The 16,301-nt window shown below is 42.0% G+C and overlaps 1 protein-coding gene across 1 annotated transcript in view; it reads left to right on the top strand.

Moving 5' to 3' along the window:
* Positions 1 to 16,301, top strand: part of LOC134357019 (zinc finger protein 850-like) — a 104,894-nt gene that overhangs the window by 16,225 nt on the left and 72,368 nt on the right. Inside the window, exon 3 of the mRNA XM_063068330.1 lies at positions 6,923 to 8,704. Within this exon, the coding sequence (XP_062924400.1) occupies positions 7,290 to 8,704 (1,415 nt within the window). The 5' untranslated portion in view covers positions 6,923 to 7,289. The remainder of the gene's footprint in view (positions 1 to 6,922; positions 8,705 to 16,301) is intronic.

Raw genomic sequence — 16,301 nt, forward strand, 5'->3', positions numbered from 1 at the left:
TTCCTCAGATATAATTATCCCTCCTTCCTTCTCCCATTTTGTTTTAATGTATTTAGTTGAATGTGTTTTAAGATTTGACAAACCCTTATACACGCTTGAAATGATTCTACTACCATCATCTGAATTATATGCTTTTCTAAATAGCTCTATCAAGCATGTACTTGCCTTGGTTACATTTTTAACCGTCCTATTAATGTACTGTCTCATCTGCAAATACCGATAAAAGTCTTGTTTTCCTAATAAGTGTTTCTCTTTAAGGATTTTGAAACTGAACAGTGTTCCTTCTTTCACTATATTGCAAAGAACTGATATTCCTTTAGTTGTCCATTCCTTAAATCTAGCATCCAATTTATTCGGCGTAAAATCCGAGTCATATGCACACCATTTAAGAATTGCAATATCTCCCTTTAGTTTGTAATTCTTTTATAATAGTTTTCCATATTTTAAAAGTCCGTTTCACCCATGGGTTATCAATAATATTTATGTAACTTTGTAGGTTGTTATCAGCCAAAATTGCCTGTATGGGGATAGAAAGTACCCTCTCCTCAATGTTTTTCCATTGAGCATCATATGATGGGTTGCACCAGCATATCACAGCTCTCAACTGTGCTGCAAAATAATAACCTCTGAAAGAAGGTAGGCCCCATCCCCCCTTTTCCTTTGCTGAATTGCAAAATTTTGAGACGAACTCTAGGCCTTTTACCTTGCCATTTATATCTTAATAGCATCTTGTTCCATTCATTGAATAGTTAATCTCTATTGGTAGGGTCTGAAAGAGATATAATAGTCTGGGCAATATATTCATTTTAATAGATTCAATCCTTGAACTGAGACTAAAATAAGGAATTAGGTTCCATCTTGTTATATCTTCATTAATTTTTTTTATATATAGGTGGATAATTGCATTCTGATAATTCTGCCAAATCTTTTGGCATAATAATAACCAAGTATTTGAAAGACTCTGTTTGCCATGCCCAGGGATATCTACTTTCAATTTCTCTTGGTGGGCTATAGTTATATGAAAGTAATTGGGTTTTATCTATGTAGATCTTGTATTCTGATAATTGACCATATTGTTCAAAGGATTGTATCAATTTAGGTAAAGGGTATGTTGGTTACCCTAGATAGATCAAAATTTCATCCACGTAACAGGCCAATTTATGCTCTGTCCCTTTAATAATAATTCCCCTGATATCTTCATTTTGTCTGATGTATTAAGCTGGTGATTCCAGATATAATGTGAAGAGTGGCGGTGACCATGCACAACCCTGTCTCGTGCCCCTTCTAGGGTAAAACTATTTGACAAATATCCATTGATGTTCATCCTAACAGTGGGATTGTCATATAGTGCCTGTATAGTTTTAATAATTGTGTAATGTAAACCAAATTTATGTGTAACTCTGTAACTCTCCAATTAACCGAATAAAATACCTTTTCAGTGTCCACACTTATTACTGTTGCTTCAATTTTAATTTTTTGTATATGGTCCATAATGTGAAGTGTCCTTCGTATATTGTCTTGTGTTCGGCCTTGTTGTATAAAACTTGTCTGATCATTATGTATCAGTGTGGGTAGAAACTCTTCTAATCGTTTGGCTATGTTGGAGGTAAATAATCAATATCTTTCTTTCTTTCTTTATTAATCTTTTTATTGATTTAAAAAGAGCATATATACAAGCAAACAAGAGAGAATTATCTCAAATATATATATCAATAACAATACAAACAAAGTGAAATAAACATTATCAAAATCATACATGGTATTAAGCTAATATGTAGTATATAATAAAAAAGAAAACAGCTAATTCTCCTCTTATCAGTTCATAAAGAGAGAAAAAAACATTAAATATTAAAAAAGAAAAGAAAAAAACCCACTACACTATATGAAAAAAGGGTTAAAAAAAAAGGGGACTGGGCAGTCCATTCTGAGGATATGACCAAAGAGAAAAGAAAGACTTTCTGATCAAATCGAGAACTTCAAAAATAAATAATTGGAAGAGAAATAAATTAAATCAAATGAAAATATTGAATGAAAGGTCGCCAGATTTGCTCAGATTTAAAGGATGTATCAAGTGTCTGACTTCTTATTTTCTCTAAACTTAAACAGGACATAATGGAGGAAAGCCAATAAAAGACAGTAGGTGGATTAGAATCCTTCCACTTCAGTAAAATGGCACTCCTAGCCAATAAAGTTGAAAAGGCTATCATATGTTGAGCAGAAGCAGGAATATCTCCTGCTTCCGATGGGATAATCCCAAAGATTGCTGTAAGTAAGTTAGGTTGTAGGTCCAGATCCAAGACTTTTGATAATGTTTTAAAAACATCTCTCCAAAAATTATCTAGCTTTATGTAAGACCAAAACATGAGTTAAAGTGGCCACCTCAATATTACATCTGTCACAAATAGGATTGATGTTAGAAAAAATACATGCTAGTTTATCCTTTGACATCTGGGCCCAATACACTACCTTGAACTGTATCAAGGAATGGTGGGCACAAATAGATGAGTTATTAACCAAATGAAAAATTTTGCTCCATTGATTATCTGAAAATGACACTTGAAATTCCAATTCCCAAACACATTTAATTTTATCGTTAGATGTCATTCGTAAATTCAATAACCGTTTACAAATTATAGCTATCAATCCTTTTTGAAATGGTTTAAGCTGAAAGAGAGCATCTGTCATATTAGGTGGATAAGCAGAAGGGTAATCTGGCAGCAAACCACATAAAAAATTCCTAATTTGTAAATATCTAAAAAAGTGTACATCAGATAAGTCATATTTATTCACTATCTGAGAAAAAGACATTAAACAATCCCCTAAAAACACATCTGAAAAAGTTATTATTCCTTTGGTTTTCCAAATTAAAAAGGCCTTATCCAAAATTGATGGTTTAAAAAAATAATTGAAATGGATATTACTTGAAAGAACAAAATTATTTAACTCAAAAAATCTATGAAACTGAAACCAAATTCTTAAAGTATGTTTAATAAAGGGATTAAAGTCTTGTCTACTAATCTTAGAAAACAAAAAGGGAAGAGGAGCTCCCAGTAAAGAGGCCAAAGAGAACCCCTTCACCTTTTCCTCCAAATCCAACGGTGAAGGACATTCATATATGTCTGAATAAGTAATTCAAAAAGTAATATATCAAATATTAATTGCCTATACATTCTAAAATTTGGCAAAGCCATACCACCATCCTTTTTTAATTTCTGCAATAAGGGTTTACTCAATCTACGATTTTTATTGTTCCAAATATAAGATTAGAGAGTCTATTCTGTCAAAAAACGTCTTAGGAACAAAGGAAGGAACTGCCTGAAATAGATATAAAATTTCGATAGAACTATCAGTTTAATAGCATTAATTCAACCTATTAATGATAATGTCATAGGTGACCATTTGGAAAGCATTTGACAGGTGTAATCAATTAATGGGAGAAAATTATATTTATGCAGGTCCTTAAAATTTTTAGTAATTTTAATACCAAGATAAATAAAGTAATTTTTAGCAATCCTAAAAGGTTGAGCTAGAGGAAACGTCTAGCCGTGGGGGATAGCCTCTCCTACCTGTGAGTTGAGGGTCCTCACTGCAGTACCCATAAAAGTAAGTGAAAAAATCGATGTCCATTACGCAGAAAAGACTTCCCTGTGTGTTTCTCCCATGTATACATTTAGGTGGGGAAAAAGGAGTGAACGAATGAATGAAAAATAAAATAATTGAGTAATATAAAATCCACATTGTAATATGTACTTCTTGAGATAGGTATAACACTGTCTAATTTTGCTTCTGTTCAGCTTATCAACATTTGAAATTAGTCAGACCTTATGGCTGTTCTGGAGGGGGTGAGGGCTGTCTTCTGAAAACTCAGTCTCTTCCTGATATTCTTCTCTCGCACTCCTCCTGTCCCCTGCTTTCTCGATTCTCTCACCATTTCCCAGGTGGAACGGGATAGCTGCTCAGCCAGGCTTTCCCTCGGTTTGATCACGCTGACAGGCAACCCTCTGTCCTTCATGTCTGCAGTCACCTCTTCCACTGCCTGATACAGCTGCGTCCCATCTTCATAAAGCACTTGCAGTTTAGCAGGGTATGGAGTCTGGAAGCTAATCCTTCTTTGCTTTAATACTTGCTTCACTTCAGAATATTCCTTACGTTTCTGCAGGACCGCTGGGAGGTAATCTTGATCAAAATATATTAATCTCCCATTTAAAAATACCACCTTCTTTCCCCAGGCCTTGCGCAGAATCCCTGCTTTGGTTTTGTACCAAAGGAACCTGATTACTATTGACCGTGGCTTATTTTCCCTGTCTCCAGAAGGCCTTGGGACAAGCACGCAGTGTGCTCTCTCAATGTCAAGTGGTATGTTCGGGGGAAGTTCCAGTGTGTCCCGTAGCAAGTTTTCTACAAACTCTGCTATAGACAACCCCTCCGCTCCTCGGGGAACATTATATATCATGATGTTCTTTTGTCGTGACCTTCCTTGTTGGTCAAGTAATTTACTTTCTTGTTGATTTAACATTTTCGTCATCTTACTTAGCATCTGTTTCACATTTTGGATGCGATCTTCCAAATTTTCAAGTCGTGTTTCTGCCACTGCTATTTTTTGATTAATGTTGGTGAGCTCTGACTTGATATCATTTAGTTGCTGTTTTATGTCTTTTTGGAATTCCTGTATCTCTTCCAGAATTGTTACTAAATTTGTCGCTTTGCCTGAACGAGGCCCAGTGTCAGCCTCGCTGCCACTTGCTCGTGTAGGAGAGCCACTCGCTGCACGCCCCCTTGTCCACAGGCTCCGCAGTGATGCTTTTTTAATCTCCATTCCTTTTCCCTATTCTTGCCCCTCTTACCAGTTCAGATATTTTCGAGAGATCTAGTATTTGGCGGATTGGAGGAGCTATTGTTTTAGGCCACCATTCTGAACGATGATGTCACCGGAACCGAATTTGTTTTCTTGACACTAGTCAGATGTTCAGACCTCAGACAGAGTCAGCAATCAAATGATTTTGCACCGTACGATGAATGTGCTGAGCTGTGTATCTCACAATGCCAGAAGCATCGTAGGAAAGCCAGATGAGCTCAGGACAGGGAATTATGATACTGTAGCCATTATTGGGACTTGGTTGCACCCAACAGTCTGAGGGATTTAGAGGAACAAATTTGTAGAGAGATCGCAGACCATGCCAAGAAACAAGGGTTGATTCAGTAAGTGATTTTAACTTTCCATATATTGACTGGGACCCCCATACTGTAAAAGGACTAGATGGGGTAGAGTTTGTCAAAAGTGCCCTCTATCAGTATGTAGAAGTGTGCAATAAGCTGTTAGGAAATGATCCAGGGCTGGTGACAGAAATTAGTGATCATAATGCCATGAAATTCAAAGTAAATATGGAAAAAGAGAGGTCTGGAACATGGATTGAGATTCTAAATTGGAGAGGAAGGTTAATTTTGATGGTATCAGAAAGGATCTGACAAGTGTGGTTTGTGACAGGCTGTTTTCTGGCAAAGGAGTACTTGGTAAGTGGGAGGCCTTCAGAAGAGATATTTTGAGGATGTAGAGTTTGTGTGTGCCTGCCAAAATAAAAGTTGAAAGGTAACAGGCGCAGGGTACCTTGGTTTTCAAGAGATATTGAGGCCCCAGATATTTTATTCCTATAAATGCCTCAGACTGTTGGGTGCTACCAAGACTCATTAATGACTACAATATCATAATTCCATGCCCTGAGCTCATCTGAGTTTGTTTTTGGTAATCTTCTGTTGGTTTCTAAAAGCTTTCTAATAGTTTTTGCTCTTTTGTTTGCCCTCTCTTTGGCTTTTATGTTGGCTTTGGCTTCTCATTTCAGCCATGGTTGTGTCCTCCTGCCTTTCCAATCCTTCCACTTCTTTGGGATGTATCTATCACTCAGCTTCCCAATTCCTCCCAGAAACTCCAGCCATTGCTGCTCCGTTGTCACTCATACCTTTTCCCTTCCAAACAAGTTTGGCCAGCTCCTCTGTCATAGAAACATGGAGAAGTTCAGTACAGAAACAGGCTATTTGTCCCATCTAGTCAATGCTGAAAAAACATTTAAGCTGTCTAATGCAACTACCTGCACCGGGACCATTGCCCTCCATACCCCCACCATCCAGGCTCCCAAACAAACTTCTTTTAAATGGTGAAACCAAGCTCATTTTCATGACATGCTGGCATCTCATTCCACACTCTCATGACCATTTCAGTAAAGAGCTTTTCCAAATATTCCCCTTAAATTTTCACCTTCCCCACTTACCCATGACCTCTGGTTGTCATCCCACCCAACCTCAGTGGAAAAAGCTGCTTGCATTTACCCTATCGATACCCTCATAACTTCGTATATTTCTAACAAATCCTCAAACAATGTATAATTTCATCGTTTATGTTTCGAGCCTTTTTTAGATGAATAAGATGATGAGGGGCATTGATCGTGTGGATGGCCAGAGATTTTTTTCCCAGGGCTGAAATAGCTAACAAAAGGGGGCATAGGTTTAAGGTGCTTGGAAATATATACCGAGGGGATGTCAGGGGTAAGTTTTTTACACTGAGAGTGGTGGGTGTATGGAATGCACTGCCGGCTATTTGTGTGGGAGTGTTTCAGTTACTGGGGCCAGGAACCCATGCAGCTCAGTGGGAACAGGGAATAATACCAATGGAGAGAGTCAGACTAAGCCAGGACACAGATTGGAGACGGCAGAAATGCCCCATTCTTATAGAGACAGAAAGAGCGTCAGAGAATTTGGTGGTCATTCCAGATAACCAGCACTGTGCCCAGTTAGAAGATGATTTCTCTCTCCAACTTGGGTTGAACTTCACTGTAACAGTGTGATGCCAGATCACACCTTGACAACTCAAGTGATCTCATCTGAAATGTTGACCTACACCCATTGATGGATTTTGTAAATCTTTTTACAGGTTAAAAATGACAAGGAGTTTGTCTGCTGGAATCTTGAACACAACACGCCAGTTTTGCTGTCTCTGTCCAGATATTTAAGAAGTGGAGGAAGGGAATCACTCGATCATCTGACCGATTGGCATGCCCGTCATTTTACACAGGAGGAACCCATTCATCTGATCAGACGGTGGGAATTGATTCAGTCGGTCATTTCAACTATAGGTACATCAGCAAGTTCACACTGGGACAAGGCCATTCATCTGTTTTGTGTGTGAGAAGAGATTCATTCGGTCTTCCCACTTGTGGACACACCAGTCAGTTCACACTGGGCAGAGGCTGGTCATCTGCTGAATTTGTGGGGAAGGATTCACTCGGTCATCTGAGTTAATGGCTCACCAGCGAGTTCACACTGAGGAGCGGCCGTTCACCTGCTTGGACTGCGGGAAGGGATTCACTTGCTCATCTAAGCTGAAGGTACATCAGCGTGTTCACACTGGGGAGAGACCATTCACCTGCTCAGACTGTGGGAAGGGATTCAGTCAGTCATTTCACCTCAGAAGGCACCAGTCAGTTCACACAGGGGAGAGGCCATTCACCTGCTCAGACTGTGGGAAGGGATTCACTTGCTCATCGAAACTGAAGGAACATCAGCGATTTCACACTGGAGAGAGGCCATTCACCTGCTCAGACTGCGGGAAGGGATTCACTCAATCATCCAACCTACTGGCACACAAGTCACTTCACACTGGGGAGAGTCCGTTCACCTGCTCAGACTGTGGGAAGGGATTCAATTGCTCTTCTAAGCTGAAGGTACATCAGCGAGTTCACACCAGAGAGAGGCCATTCACCTGCTCAGACTGTGGGAAAGGATTCACTCAGTCATCCCAACTGGAGGTACATCAGCGAGTTCACACTGGGGAGAGGCCATTCACCTGCTCAGACTGTGGGAAGGGATTCACTCAGTCATCTAAACTGAAGGTACATCAGCGAGTTCACACTGGAGAGAGGCCATTCACCTGCTCAGAATGCGGGAAGGGATTCACTCAGTTGGGCAACCTACTAGGACACAAGTCAGTTCACACTGGAGAGAGGCCATTCACCTGCTCAGACTGCGGGAAGGGATTCATTTGCTCATCCCAACTGAAGGTACATCAGCGAGTTCACACTGGAGAGAGGCCATTCACCTGCTCAGACTGTGGAAAGGGATTCATTTGCTCATCCCAACTGAAGGTACATCAGCGAGTTCACACTGGAGAGAGGCCGTTCACCTGCTCGGACTGTGGGAAGGGATTCACTTCGTCATCCGACCTGAAGGTACATCAGCGAGTTCACACTGGGGAGAGGCCGTTCACCTGCTCAGACTGTGGGAAGGCATTCACTTCGTCATCTAACCTGAAGGTACATCAGCGAGTTCACACTGGCAAGAGGCCATTCACCTGCTCAGACTGTGGGAAGGGATTCACTTGCTCATCCGAACTGAAGGTACATCAGCGAGTTCACACTGGGGAGAGGCCGTTCACCTGCTCAGACTGTGGGAAGGGATTCACTTGGTCATCTAACCTGAAAGTACATCAGCGAGTTCACACTGGTGAGAAGCCATTCACCTGTTCAGACTGTGGGAAGGGATTCACTTTGTCATCTCAGTTACTGAGACACCAGTCAGTTCACACTGGGGAGAGGCCATTCACTTGCTTGGACTGTGGCAAGGGATTCACTTGCTCATCTAAACTGAAGGTACATCAGAGAGTTCACACTGGAGAGAGGCCATTCACTTGCTCAGACTGTGGGAAGGGATTTACTAAATCATATAACCTACAGAGCCACCAGTCAGTTCACACTGGAGAGAGGCCATTCATCTGCTCGGAATGTGCGAAGGGATTCAGTCAGGCATCTCACCTACTGAGACACCACTCAGTTCACACTGGAAAGAGGCCATTCACCTGCTCAGACTGTGGGAAGGCATTCACTAAATTATCTAAACTGAAGGTACATCAGCGAGTTCACACTGGGAAGAGACCGTTCACCTGCTCAGTGTGTCGGAAGGGATTCACTCGGCCATCTCAACTGCAGAGACACCAGGAAGTTCACACTGGGGAGAGGCTGATGACATGGTCAGACTTTGGGAAAAGATTTTCTCAGCCAAGTCACTGAGTTCACACTGGGGAGAGGCCGTTCACTTGCTGTGAATGTGGAAGCGATTCACTCAGTCGTCTAACGTTATGTAACTCTCGCTTCGGCTTGCTGCTTAATACAGGGGGTGATAGCACCCCCAGCCCGGCCAAACTTAAGAAATCTCGTTTGGGTGGATGCTGTGTGATGTGTCCTCTGTTACAAATCAGTACCCTGAAATAACAAACAGTACATAATATGTGATTAAACGATTGAGCTTTATAATTCTTTCTTTGATTATATGGTTCGTAAAGTAAACAAAAAAAAATAAAAAGGACCCACTCTCTCCATTCGCATCTTCTCATCTCTCTTCCGGACTCAGAAGAAGGAACATTTCTGTCATTGGATAGCCCCGCACTCCAAAACCCTGTTATCTCTAGTCATAGCCTAAACATTGCTGCTACAGAGAAACCATTACCTCAGTTGTGAGACATTACAGAGAGGCCATTACATTAGCAGTGAAACCTCACAGCATTTACACTTGTGACACACTACCAGGTTCACACTGGGGAGAAAGTTTCAATAAACTGCATGCTGGATATTTCTCCATCACCGTGCTGAATGCAATTTCGAGAGTGACTGTCGGTGCTGAACTCTGCAATTATTGCTGCTGCTCACCACACCCAGTTCTGCACCCTGGTCACTGGGCATGGGAGGAGTTTCTTCTGCTGCACCTTCACCTTTAATGGAACTGGAGTTTAATATTCTGGGTCTGTGACAAATAAATCAGTTCTATTTTAAACTCTGTCTCTGGTACTTAGGGAATTTATAACACAATTAGTGTACAATAGAGCAGCGGTCCCCAACCACCGGGCCGCAAAGCATGTGCTACCGGGCCACAAGGAAACGACATGGTTTGGCGATATGAGTCAGCTGCACCTTTCCTCATTCCCTGTCGCACGCACTATTGAACTTGAACACACGCGAGGTCATTAACTGTGCGTTATCCATGTCAGCGCGGGAAGGAGATCAACTCCTCGAGCTTGCAATTGACGGCGGGCTGAAAAGTATGTTTGACATAACATCTCTGCCAGCATTCTGGATCAAAGTCAAGGCTAACTATCCTGAGATAGCCACGAAAGCACTGAAAACGTTGCTTCCATTTCCAACATATCTCTGCAATGAATGTAATGAAAACTAAATTGTGGAATAGACTGGGCTTAAGGAACCCCCTTCCAGTATCGCTGTGTCCCATCACCCCTCGATAGGACCGTGTTGTTGCAGGGAAACAAGCCCAGGGCTGCCACTGATTCAGCGATATTGGTGTGTTGCAATGATTTTATATGTTCATGCGGGGAAAATATGTGCTGTGTGTTTAATATCCAAACGTTACTTAAAATGTTATGATGCTATTGACTTATAAGTGACTTATATAACCATATAACAATTACAGCACAAAACAGGCCATCTCTGCCCTTCTAGTCCGTGCCGAACGCTACTCTCACCTAGTCCCACTGACCTGCACTCAGCCCATATCCCTCCATTCCTTTCCTGTCCATATACCTATCCAATTTTTCCTTAAATGATAATATCGTACCAGCCTCTACCACTTCTACTGGAGTTCGTTCAACACTTACTTCAAGCTCCCCTGTCCTCCCCTGATAATTGATTTATCGCTATATTCATGCGAAGAAAATAGGCGCTGTGTGTTTAATATTAAATTCATTAGATAATCCCTTTTAGAAACGAAAGTGAATGTATTAGCTACTTATCACCTACATTGCGGTCATGATTAACCCCTCCCCCCCGAAAAGAATTGCCAAAAGCGATTTACAGAGAAAAAATCAGCATGAACGCGCATGCGCACTGGTGCCCGCGCAAGGCTTCATGGTCATTGTAGTCTTTCTGGGGTAAACCCAACGTTTTGACCGCTACTCTTGTCATTGGCAACCCTAGCCACACCGGCCCCGGCCCCCCCCCCCCCCCGGGGCAGCCCTGCAATAGAGAGTCAACTCAGGCTGGCCGAACCCGGCCAGTGATTCTGTTCCACAACAGTCCTTTTCAATCCTCCCCTGTTGTTCCCCTCTCACTCTCCCTGTGGTGATGGGTTCCAAACAGTCAGCACTCTGTGGGTGAAGAGGTTTCCCTTGAATTTTCTGCAGACTGAAGTTGAGCTGACTGCAGTTCTGTTTGAGATGTTCTTCGCCCCTGAAATCTCTGGGCCGAGGAAGAATGAATTTGGTAGTTAACCTCATTATTCACGGCTCATTTCCACATTATGGGTCATTTTCCCTGCTTCTGAAGGGTTGTTAGAAAACACCACTGTCCTCTAAAGACTGAAAGCAGAATGGGAAACCATTAGTTGGATGTTCAACGGAGCAGGGTCAGAAACCAGAGGCGGGTCTGCACAGGGCAGAGTTTGGGGCTCTGGACGATAGTCGGGGTAGGAACATATGATGAGGAGAAGGGAATCAGCACCGGGGTGTGGCAATGAATGACAGAGTAGCAACATTTGGAAACTAATTGGCAGAGAAAATAATTCGGTTGTCTGATGACACAAACAATACCTGTGGTGAGGTGTTCCACTGGTTGAGGAACATGTGTGTGTTGGGAATGGTTTTATCTATTGTAGGAGTTGGTCCTGCTTGTTTATCCTGTAATATTATATCCAGATGGTTATTTTAGATTAACCTATCAGTTAATGTATTGATTGTCATATAAATTGAGCGATTCAGTCCCTAACTGGATCAGGCTTGAATTTATGGTGCGTTAATGAAGTTACTGTGCTCATTCATGAGTTTTTATTTTAAAGCAAGATTTTGGTGAATGATATTTACCCCTTGATTGTACCTGCATAGGTAATCAGATTGAATTAAAATGCTGCAGGATCCTGGAATGTGTTGGATTGTGTCTGGTTTCTTTTGGCATTTTCTGCATTTATTGCCCTGTTTGTTTGTATTGTATGTAGTTCTTTGATTTTTTTTCTTCTTGTTAACCACCTTGTCCTGTATTTCTGCAAGGAACCCCTCTGTTTCTGGGAGGAGGTCTCCAACTCTCAGTCAGGTGCTCGATGCTTCCTTGTCAACATCTCGTCTGCTCAGATCATTGGGATGTCTCCCATGGAGGGTCATACTCATTCCACTGGTTAATGTTTTCTTCCATAGTGATGATTCATTTTTCTGAGTTAGCTTCTCATTTAAGTTTTCTGGTCTGTATTTCTTATCACGATTGCATATACACACACACACATGGAGTGTTGAATCCTGTTCATTTTTGATGAAAATATATATTTAGAAGTTTTATCTGACTGTTGTGTGTGTTTTTTTTTCCATGTGTGTTATTCCTTCTGTCCAAGGTAGTGTTAATCTAAGTGGGGTTGAGTGCCAATAGTCTTTACTTTTTTTTCATTATTAATTTTTTTTTAATAAGTTTTTACAATGCAACAAAAGAAAAAAAACAAAAAAGCGGTCTATACAGTGCAAAACAAACGTATCAAATGTACAGTTCATAACAGTTAAGGAAAAGCACCCATAGTAAAATCATATAAAGATAGTTACCACCCAACCCACTACCCAACTCCAAGCCAACCTTACGATATATAGAAAAGTTAATCAGAACTTTTATTACCTCAGAGCTGTATGTTTGTATAAGGAAGGTGTATTGCTTACTATCTGAGCTATAATATGTTACACATCCAAAAAAAAAACATAAATCTTAACTGAAAGAAACTGGAAGTTCATTCTGCAGCATGTGGGAAATCAGGGATACTTCCAGTGTCCCTGACGACTCTGTGTGCAGGAAATGTGTCAGACTTCTGGCAGACCGCATTGAGTGGCTGGAGCTGCGACTGGATTCATACTGGAGCATCAGCGATGCTGAGAAAGTCATGACTAGCACGTTCAGTGAGTTGGCCACACCGCAGGTAAAGGCTACACAGGCAGAAAGGGAATGTGTGGCCACTAAACAGCGTAGCAGTAGGCAGGTAGTGCAGGAGTCCCCTGAGGTCATCTCCTTCCTAAACAGATATACTGTTTTGAGTACCGTTGGGGGAGATGTCTCATCAGGGGAAGGCAGCAGCAGCCGAGTTCATGGCACCAAGGGTGGCTCTGCGGCACAGGAGGGACGGAAAAGGAGTGGGAGAGGTATAGTGATAGGGGATTCGATTGTAAGGGGAATAGATAGGCGTTTCTGCGGCCGCAAACGAGACTCCAGGAGGGTATGTTGCCTCCCTGGTGCAAGGGTCAAGGATGTCTCTGAGCGGCTGCACGACATTCTGGAGTGGGAGGGTGAACAGCCAGTGGTCGTGGTGCACATAGGTACCAACGACATAGGTAAAAAACGGGATGAGGTCATACAAGGTGAATTTAGGGAGTTAGGAGATAAACTAAAAAGTAGGACCACAAAGGTAATAATCTCTGGATTACTACCAGTGCCACTTGCTAGTCAGATTAGAAATAGGAGGATATATCAGATGAATACGTGGCTTGAAAAATGGTGCAAGGGGGAGGGATTCAAATTTCTGGGGCATTGGAACCAGTTCTTGAGGAGGTGGGACCAGTACAAACAGGACGGTCTGCACCTGGGCTGGACTGGAACCAATGTCCTAGGGGGAGCATTTGCTACTGTTGTTCAGGAGGATTTAAACTAAAGTGGCAGGGGGATGGGAACAAATGCAGAGAGACAGAGGGTTGTAAAATGAGGGTAGAAGCAAAAAGTAGATGAAAAGTAAAAGTGGCAGGCAGGCAAATCCAGAGCAAAAATCAGAAAGGGCCACTTTTCAACTTAATTGTATAAGGGCTAAGAGTGTTGTAAAAGCAAGCCTGAAGGCTTTGTGTGTCAATGCAAGGAACATTCGTAACAAGGTGGATGAATTGAAAGTGCAGATAGTTATGAATTAATATGATATAGTTGGGATCACAGAGACATGGCTCTAGGGTGACCAAGGATGGGAGCTCAATATTCAGGGATATCCAATATTCAGGAGGGATAGACATGAAAGAAAAGGAGGTGGGGTAGCATTGCTGTTTAGAGATGAGATTAACGCAATAGAAAGGAAGGACATTAGCCAGGAGGATGTGGAATCGATGTGGGTAGAGCTGCATAACACTAAGGGGCAGAAACTGCTGGTGGGAGTTGTGTACAGGCCACCTAACAGTAGTAGTGAGGTTGGGGATGGCATTAAACACGAAATTAGAAATGCGTGCAATAAAGGAACAGCAGTTATAACGTAGGAAGAGGTGCAGTCGACATTTCAGGCCGAGACCCTTCGTCAGGACTAACTGAAGGAAGAGTGAGTAAGGGATTTGAAAGTTGGAGGGGGATGGGGAGATCCAAAATGATAGGAGAAGACAGGAGGGGGAGGGATGGAGCCAAGAGCTGGACAGGTGATAGGCAAAACTCCCCCTCCTGTCTTCTCCTATCATTTTGGATCTTCCCCTCCCCCTCCAACTTTCAAATCCCTTACTCACTCTTCCTTCAGTTAGTCCTGACGAAGGGTCTCGGCCCGAAACGTCGACTGCACCTCTTCCTAGAGATGCTGCCTGGCCTGCTGTGTTCACCAGCAACTTTAATGTGTGTTGCTTGAATTTCCAGCATCTGCAGAATTCCTGTTGTTAGCAGTTATAATGGGTGACTTCAATCTACATATAGATTGGGTGAACCAAATTGGTAAGGGTGCTGAGGAAGAGGATTTCTTGGAATGTATGCGGGATGGTTTTCTGAACCAACATGTCGAGGAACCAACTAGAGAGCAGGCCATTCTAGAGTGGGTATTGAGCAATGAGGAAGGGTTAGTTAGCAATCTTGTCGTGCAGCCTTGGGTAAGAGTGACCATAATATGGTGGAATTCTTCATTAAGATGGAGAGTGACATAGTTAATTCAGAAACTAAGGTTCTGAACTAAAAGAAGGGTAACTTTGAAGGTATGAGACGTGAATTAGCTAAGATAGACCGGCAAATGATACTTAAAGGGTTGACGGTGGATATGCAATGGCAAGCATTTAAAGATCACATGGATGAACTACAACAATTTGGCAAAAGAATAAACCAGGGAAGGTAGTGCACCCGTGGCTGACAAGGGAAATTCGGGATAGTATCAATTTCAAAGAAGAAACATACAAATTAGCCAGAAAAAGCGGCACACCTGAGGACTGGGAGAAATTCAGAGTCCAGCAGAGGAGGACAAAGGGCTTAATTAGGAAAGGGAAAAAAGATTATGAGAGAAAGCTGGCAGGGAACATAAGAACTGACTGTAAAAGCTTTTATAGATGTGTGAAAAGAAAAAGATTGGTTAAGACAAATGTAGGTCCCTTACAGTCAGAAACAGGTGAATTGATCATGAGGAACAAGGACATGGCAGACATATTGAATAACTACTTTGGTTTTGTCTTCACCAAGGAGGACATAAATAATCTTCCGGAAATAGTAGGGTACCGAGGGTGTAGTGAGATGGAGGAACTGAGGGAAATACATGTTAGTAGGGAAGTGGTGTTAGGTAAATTGAAGGGATTAAAGGCAGATAAATCCCCAGGGCCAGATGGTCTGCATCCCAGAGTGCTTAAGGAAGTAGCCCAAGAAATAGTGGATGCATTAGTGATAATTTTTCAAAACTCGTTAGATTCTGGATTAGTTCCTGAGGATTGGAGGGTGGCTAATGTAACCCCGCTTTTTAAAAAAGGAGGGAGAGAGAAACTGGGGAATTATAGACTGGTTAGCCTAACATCGGTGGTGGGGAAAATGCTAGAGTCAGTTATCAAAGATGTGTTAACAGCACATTTAGAAAGCAGTGAAATCATCGGACAAAGTCAGCATGGATTTGTGAAAGGAAAATCATCTCTGATGAACTTCATAGGAATTTTTGAGGATGTAACTAGTAGAGTGGAAAGGGGAGAACCAGTGGATGTGGTATATTTGGATTTTCAAAAGGCTTTTGACAAGGTCCCACACAGGAGATTAGTGTAAAACCTTAAAGGCACACGGTATTGGGGGTATGGTATTGATGTTGATAGAGAATTTGGAAGCAAAGAGTGGGAATAAACGAGACCTTTTCAGAATGGCAGGCAGTGACTAGTGGGGTACGGCAAGGCTCAGTGCTGGGACCCCATTTGTTCACAATATATATTAATGACTTAGACGAGGGAATTAATTGCAGCATCTCCTTAGAACACCTGGAGAATAAAGACGCATACGTAAGGCTCCTTTTCATTGACAGCAGCTCTGCCTTTAATACCACCGGAACCTGGGCCTTAGCACTTAGATCTGCAGCTGGATCTTCAACTTCCTCACAGACAG

This window comes from Mobula hypostoma, chromosome 15, assembly GCF_963921235.1.
Source record: "Mobula hypostoma chromosome 15, sMobHyp1.1, whole genome shotgun sequence".
Lineage (NCBI taxonomy): Eukaryota > Metazoa > Chordata > Chondrichthyes > Myliobatiformes > Myliobatidae > Mobula > Mobula hypostoma.